The following is an 8,353-nucleotide window of genomic DNA, read 5'->3' as shown; positions in this document are numbered from 1 at the left end:
AATGGGTGGGTAGGGAAGTGGGGGGCGCTATGGGGGACTTTTGGGATAGTATTGGAAATGTAATTGAGGAAAATATGTAATAAAAATATTAAAAAAAAATAAAAGTACATAATCACAACAAACCATTTTCGAATTTGTCTTTCAAATGGGCCTTAAATTTCAAAAAAGAAGTCATTTAAGGTTTATACAAGAAATAAAATGCAAGAGAAAATTGAAAAAATTAATTTATTGTATGAAGAAACATAAACAACATTTGAGTCAATGACTCTGAGAAGCAATCCACAAAAGTGCATACCCACAATCCACTGGCTGAGATGCACTGGCACATACAATCATACCAATGCTGTAAAGCAGATCCCAAGGAAATGCTGCATTTTCAAGACAATCAATACTAAGCTTATTTTCCCGTTTACAAAACTGTACAGATTACATTCACATTTAATTAATGCTTCAAATCAGCCATTTAAGTTGTAATGTATAATTATCAAAAGATGCTGTTACATTCTTTATAAAGGATAATATGAAGACAATAAACTTATTTGCTATCAGAAGCAAATTCTGAGACCCACTGGGTCTTTTTTTCTCACCAAGTACTAAGCATTTAGGGGATATTTTAATTTTTTTTTATTTTTTAAGTGTGTGTGTGTGTGTGTGTGTGTGTGTCTGTGTGTGTGTATTTGTGGTATGTGTTTGTGGTGTGTGTGTTGTGTGAGTCTGCATACATGCATACACACACCATAGTTTGCTTTTAGAAATCAGACAGCTGTGGGAACTGTTTCTTTCCTTCCATCATGTAGGTCCCAAGGATGGAAGTTGGGTTGTTGGGTTTGGTGGCACGAACCTTCCCCGGCTGAGCCATCGCACATGCCCTGAGTACTAATTTCTGTAATTAACTGATGGTAAGACAGGGCAACTGCAGTGAAGCCCAAAGACCTGTGCATTCACTAAAGACTGATGTGGATGAAACTACTTATGTCATATCAGTCGGGGAGACAACCAAACCAAACCACAAACAATAACCAGTTTATGGACTTGAGTAATATAATAACTCTTGATGGGACTTTGAAATATTTTTGTGTCTATTATTTAGTGAAATCTTTCCAAAAAGTTTGTGAGGTAAGTTGGAATAGTATATCATATCATGTTAATTTGGTAAGTTAGGAAATGGAGGCATAGAATAATTAAGTAAGCTTGTGGGACTGCACAAGGAAAAAGCCTACTTACCAAGAGACTGAAATAATATCTAATTAGTTAAAAATAAAAAATAAAAAACACCTGTCTTTATAAAGCGGGACCTGGGTGGGCCTTTGGTGTCTGATAGTTTATCACTGCTAGTTAGTTTGGTTTGAGGTCATTCAAGATGCTTACCAACTGACTATGGTAAAGGGGCTTACAATATATTTGAAAATTAAGAGTTTAAAAGCATTTCTGGGTCATGCTTCTAAACCAAGGCTGGGAAAAGACAAGTATCCTTACCATTGTCTAATTCTGAACCTGCCTAGGAAGTGTCAGAGTGGCGCTGGTCTCACTCTCAAGGCCTGCCCTGAAATTGGAAATGGGTACCATCTCTCCCCTCAGTCACTGGAAAGCTTCAAGGAAAGGATTTTCTTCACATTAAAGACTGAAAACACCTGGTGCCTGTAAACATAAGGAAATGATGTGACAGAGAAGAGCATTTTAGGATGACCTAGGGATGCTCTTCCTACCCTTTCAATCATTTTGGACTTCTTAAACTAGGAAACGACCCAAAGAGGAGTGCTTTAGCATCTTAAGCTTGTTTTCCCTTTACTTTCCCTGTACTTGCTATGTATTTTCAACAGTTTTTTACCTCTGAGCAAGAAAAGTACAAAGAATTATCTGTTATATAAAGTATCACTTTGATGATGTACACTAACTAGATCTAGATGTATTAAAAACAGGAAAAGTGATACAGGGGTCAACAGCAAACATAGACAAACATCAATTTGACTTCTATATGTTAAAAGTGATCAAAAATGATGGACTGCCTATGCATTCTCATACAGGTAAACCATAAATCCTGGCAAAACAGAAGTACAAATGAGGAAAAATATTTCAGGAAAGAAAAACAGATGCTCTGTGGTTCGGAACCTTACTGAAATGTGTGCATACAAAATGGTACAAAGATTAACAGTGTGAATGACACATCAAAGAATACTTACTATTTTACGAATCCTCTACTATAGTAAAATACTTACCAAGCTGAATGTTCATTTGTTTATGAAATTTCTCATCAATTTGATACCAAAAGAGTTTTTAAAAAGCAATTATGAGGAGTATGATGGCCAGATAAATGTGTTTTATGTATTTAGGTGGTCAGAAAATTGAATATCTATTCTATCCCATGGAATCGCAAATAGGGGTACCTTTGGAAATGCATTGCATTTTGTTACAATTTTCATGTTAAGTTGGTGTGAATTTCATGGTCACTTGTTTGTAGACATTTCATCATCCACATTTAGTGGTAGAGATCATAGCATTGCTTGCTGGCACCTTTGTCAGAGTACTGACAATATTCTATCCAACCCTTTTAAATTAAAATAAATAGTTCCAGATGAGAGAGAAATTATTCATTAGATGAAATGGTGTGGAGGACAAAACTGAATATCTCATGAAAATGAACTGCTATCAAGTCAAAATGGATTTCATGAGGAACAAAAACTTCTGATCATTTCATTACTTTCTATAACTTAAAAAGTTTCTAAGTTCAACATTTCTAACTAAGGATGGTAGTGAGGAAAACACTTCTTTTCTTAAAATTGTGAAAAATAAAATGTCCTATATACTTGCATCAGGGAACAGATTTCTATAGGGCTTTCTAGAAACAACAGCAAATGAACTGAGGTTAAGTCTTGTTTAAAACTTGCTTGGCATGCAAGGAAGGGAAAGATAGAGGTGAGGACTGCTAGTTTTATTTTCTTCCTTCTTAAAATATTAATCTTAGAAAATTCTACTAGAAATTTCTCAGAATTATAGGACAAGCCTGAATTATGAGGAGAATGAAGCCTACCTTCTGACCAATTCATATTTTAAACATTTAGATATTTGTATGAGCTTCCATCGTTTTTGATGTTCTAACAGTTGTCCCAATCGATCCTGATCCCTACTTTCTTCAACATGTGGAATGAAATGTGGCTTTCCTAAGAAACTGTACCAATGGATCCTAGTTAATAAAGTCCCAAATCTAGGCCTTGGAAACAAAATGCACATTGCATGCCAGAGTGGCTATAGTTGGTTATCTATAAAAAGTCTTAGTGAGGTGAAAATGGAACATACCAATAAAACAAACTTAAATAGCTCTCCTATAAGCTATAATTGGAACAAAGTTGTAAAATCCCTAGGAACCTATCCCAGCTATCATGGTGACTCTTGTATAAAGCTATATTCAGTAGTAGTAAAGCATTAGGCTACTGAGACAACAGGCTAGAAACTAGAAAACGAGCATTTCTCTTCATTCTAATGATGAGTATGACCAGCTCAACTGAAACTTCAGGTATACTGTGTCAATCAATGAAAGGGCCAGTGAGGATGCAAGAACAGAACAGAGTCAAATGCGAAACAAACTGTGGGGTAGTAGGCTTCTTTAATGCTCTCAAAGCTGCCTCAAATCCAAGGGGTTTATAAAAGGTAGCAGCTCACAGGGAACTGACAGCTAACTTCATGCCTTAGTCCCTGTGCAGGGCTCATGATGTGTGTGAAGTCTCATTACTTGTCAGAAGCCTCAGGTCTCATTAAGCAGAGCACAGATCAACAGCAGTCCAGATGTCAGTGGCTTCGGGGATCACTTTACTGGTAGTAGGCATTACATCTTGCTCTGTGCATGCCTTTAAGTCTGTGTCTATCCTTCCTACTGGCTCGCTGGATTTTCTCCTCAGGGAGGACCAACAGGCACACCTGAGAAGTGCCCTAAAGCTTTCAGAAACACTGGAGGAGAAGAGCTTTTTGCAAGGGTGGAAAAACTGATAGAACACAAGCATGAAGAGAATGCCAGTGCAGTACCCAATGAGCAGCTGCAAGATCAACAGAGGTGCACACACATACATGTATATGTCAGTTTTAAAAAAATACCACAGGAGCAGGAGGACGGAGTTCTCGATGAATCTCGTCATGTAGTAAATGAGCAGGCGGTACCAGTTCTGGGACTTGCTGATGAGCTCCGGATTGTCAATTTTCAGCTGGACAGCTGACCAGCAGAACATGTTGATGCCAGCATAGAGTAAAGTGAGGAAGCAGAGCACGATGGTGGTACCCACCCTACTTAGGGCCTTCTCTATGTTCTCAGGGAATGGGGAGCCACTGCACCAGAAAACGATCCAGGGGTATAAGAAGAAGCTGAAGAAGTTGACGAGTATGACTGCCACCACCCAGATCTTCAGGACAGAGGTAAAGAGGACCAGGACGATGACTCGAGTGGCAATCTCAAAGCTTCTCCAGAGGAAGATACAGACATAAGCCAGGGGTTTGACTTTGACCTCATACTCATCATACTTGATTTTGATGGCTAAGATGTTGCAACGTAAGGCGCCATAGACAATAGACAGCAGGGACAAGGTCATGATGATGCCTGAAGAGAGAAGAGAAAGAGCACTGTCAAATCTCACCTTTTCCAAGAATCCTCAGGCCAATGCTCTATCATCTCTCACCCACAGGCCTTGGACTCTTCTGTATTACTAAGTTCTCCCTGGTGATATTTGAGACTGCCCAAGAACTGTTACAGAATTACACAAGACTACTATACACATATATCTGGCAGGCTAAAACACCAGGGGGTTGAGAGCCATGGGGCAACACCAATAACTGAGTTATAGCCACAGTAAGAGCTTGTTTCTTCACCTGCTTGTATAATAGCTGTGAGACACGTGGTCTATGCTATTTCCCAGTGCTCACTTCCAGTCACCTACTGTGAATTCTGTCTAATAATGACCCCACTCGTCCCCTTCTGTTCCTCAGTGTTTTCTCCAGTCTGTTATACATTCCTTTCAAATGCATGGCCTCAAATCCTCTCATGGCCTGCTTCAGAGGCAATGTAGCCTGCGGCTTGTTTGTGATGCCAATCTTGGTCAATGAGAACACAAAGAGTCTTTTACATAGTATGTTTTGTTTTGTCAGCTGCTCTATCAGTTTCTGCAGAATCAAGACTGTGTCTAGCATTTCTTCAGTTTTTCCTTTTCCTTTTTTGTGGTGTTACACATACAAAGCCATCCCCAAACCCTGACCCTTGAGATTCTCCCATATTATCTCCTAGAATTTATACCATTTTGTACTTTGGGTTGTTATGTATTTTGAGTTCAACTTTACAAATGGTAAAAGCTCTGTGTTTACTCACATGTTACAGATATCCTATGGTTGTATACAGTTATTCTAGCACCAATTGTTGAAAGTATTGTTTTCCAATTGTGTAGTCTTTGCTCTTTGGTTGAAGATTAAATAATGTCAACTCTAAGGGGTTCTATTTCTGGATAATATGTTCTGTTCAATATCTATTAGTCTGCTTTGTCAGTCTTACACTACCTTATGTACAGTAGCTCTATCCATGCCTGCTCTGAAATGCAAATCCATGGATTTCCATTCATATACTAAAACTCTATCTAAATAATACAAAAAAGAAGGTAGCAACATCTCCCTGTGGTACGGCTGCATAGCACTAATCCTGAAAACCTGGGAGTCACATACTAGAAGGAGAGAACCAACTTTGTTCATGTTGTCCTTAAACTACATATTACACACCATGAGCCACACAAAAATTAATGAAAGTAATACAGGAGAATTAACTTTTTCCCCTTAAATTCTGAGTCAATGAAAAAAACATACATTTGATGGGCCTGAAGACTCACATGCCTTAATTTTTAATTTGTCCAAGGAAAGCTCAATTTTACTGAAAGTATCAACTTTACTCAGTTTTTGACATTGATTCTAGAAAGCAGTATTCTTATTCTTCATTGTAAAGACTGGCATCTACTAATATCTAAAAGCTAAAAACATCAGAAGAGACTAGGAAGTAGCTGTACTGAGTTATTTTTCTTGAGAGGCTGATTCAGTGAACACTGTGATTCAGAATATTTGTGTGGTAGTTTTTATGTGTGGCTATAGATGCTCTCATCCTTGTATTGAAGAATCTTGTATTGAAGCATTTTCTGTCAGTACTTAAATGTTTGTCCACTACAAAAAAACACTTCATATGCTAAAAAAAAAAAACTAGTCATGCATAGTTGGAATGTAAATTATTCAATCCTACATATATATAATGTTATATTTAAGCTATTTAACCTGAAAATGTATATTGCATTAAACAGCATAAGAATCACAAAAATTCCAAGAATCTACTAATGGTTTGTCCTGTAAGGCTAACTACTTACACAGAATATCCTTCTCTGCATTAAGAGAATTAAAACAATTATTACCCACTTGGTGCTGAGTAACCAAGCACAGAATTTTGAAAATACAAGGAAATTATCTTAAAATCATATACTTTAATCATACAACTATAAATGGATGCACATTGTAAAATATCATAAAAATCTGGCCAAGAAAGGTAATTCCCCAAGGCAGTGCTTCTCAATCCTCCTAATGCTGTGGCCCTTTAGTGTTGTAGTGACTTCATAACTCATTTTAATACTGTTATAAATTGTAATATAAGTTACAATTATATTACAATGGTCTTAGGTTTTCCAATGGTCTTAGGTGACCCCTGTGAAAGGTCATTCAACATCTCCCCTTTATCCCCCACCCCACCACACCCCATTGCAAAGGGGTCACAACCTACAGGTTGAGAATCAATGTCCTAAGGAAACAAAAAAGCTAACACAAAATGCTTACAATAGATATTTCTGCCTATAAAGATGAGTTGTTACCTAGGAAATGACTAGGGTTTTTGTCATGTAAATACAAACTTATATAGACTTAAATGGAGAAAAGAACATGAGAGGCAAAAAAGAACCCTGAACATCAATGAAGAATATTCTCCATCTCTGCAGAGAACCAGACCCTACCTGGTACCCCTCAGTAACAATTTCTCCTATCCTTGTCTTCATCTTCTAACATTTACAGAGAACAAGTCTTTAGGGGCTCTCTGACATCATCTCCTAAACCTATGTACCCATAGTGAACACACAAGGGGGCTACTTGGCAATCCTGCTTATATAAGCGGTTCTTTACCAAAGACGAATATCCTCTTTATCAAAGTCTAATATCCTTTCATAAAATAAGCCTCATCTTCTATCACAAGCAAGACACAATTTTAGGTTAAAAAGGGAACTGCAAAGGCTTCAGTAGATTGTAAATCCTTGCCTCAATCTTGCTTCCTCTTTCCTAATTCTAGTCCATCAAAGTTCTGTAAGAATTCTGTGAACCTGGAGAAGCTGTCACCAGGTATGAATTTGCTCATTTCTTGACACCAAAACCTTAGCCTTTATGCAAAGAAATGGAGATTATTTTTCCAACAGAATTCTGTTTGGAGAAGGAATTCTAGTTGTTGGACAGGAGGACAGTTTCTATGTGGGTGTCAATATATACCAAAGGCTACATGTAAGAGAGAGGATGGTCAGTGATGGTTCTCTGTTATGTAACTGCTGTCTGAAGACACCATCGTTTCAAGAGAACCACGGAACTCATGAAACACTGGGTCAAACAGACTTTAATAAAATTAGCAAGCTGAACATGTTGGTGTATGTTAGCAATCCCAGGAGACTGAGTCAGAAAGATTGTAATTGAAAGGCACCTTGAGAAGCCTAACTAGAACCTATCTCCAAATAACAATAGAGCATGTTATGGGGATGGGGCAAGAAGTGAGAAAGCCCAAAGGGAAATGGAGTGTAAAGGTAAGGGAGAATTGACACACACAGTGAGCAGTTAGAAATTCAAGTTTCAAGGCTACTTCTGAGATGCACTGAATCTCATCTTTTGTTTCTTTCAATTCAGTAAAGTATCACTTATCTGGGGTCTTGCCCTCTATGCCTGGTTGTCTTTTCAAAGCCTTTATTGTACCAAATATTGTCTTTCTCCTCCAAATTCCAACTGTTCCTTCAATGCTGGCTCTGTTCTCTGAGTATATGAATCTATTTGAGTCAGCTGTATCTAAAATGTATCTTGCATTTGAAAAAACAGACAAATATTTTAGGAGATTTCTGTAATAATAAGGAATGGGAGGGGAGAACAGAGGAAAAGGAAATGAAAAGGAACAGAGATGGGCAGATGAAAGAAGAAAGGATGCCCCCCTTTTACACTGTATTTTCTTTTGTCTGCTAATACACCCCCCCCACACACACACACACACGGGGAGAGAGAGAGAGAGAGAGAGAGAGAGAGAGAGAGAGAGAGAGAGAGAGAGAGAGAGAGA

At 37.9% G+C, this 8,353-nt stretch overlaps 1 protein-coding gene across 1 annotated transcript in view; it reads right to left on the bottom strand.

Moving 5' to 3' along the window:
- Nucleotides 1-211: 211 nt before the first annotated feature.
- Xk (X-linked Kx blood group) overlaps nucleotides 212-8,353 on the bottom strand; it is a 39,309-nt gene continuing 31,167 nt past the window's right edge. The window contains exon 2 of the mRNA XM_029473496.1: nucleotides 212-4,619. Coding sequence (XP_029329356.1) covers nucleotides 3,750-4,619 — 870 coding nt within the window. The 3' untranslated portion in view covers nucleotides 212-3,749. The remainder of the gene's footprint in view (nucleotides 4,620-8,353) is intronic.

This window comes from Mus caroli, chromosome X (genome assembly GCF_900094665.2).
Source record: "Mus caroli chromosome X, CAROLI_EIJ_v1.1, whole genome shotgun sequence".
Classification (NCBI taxonomy): domain Eukaryota; kingdom Metazoa; phylum Chordata; class Mammalia; order Rodentia; family Muridae; genus Mus; species Mus caroli.
Note: the sequence above shows the minus strand (reverse complement) of the source record. Positions and strands in the feature narration are given on the sequence as shown.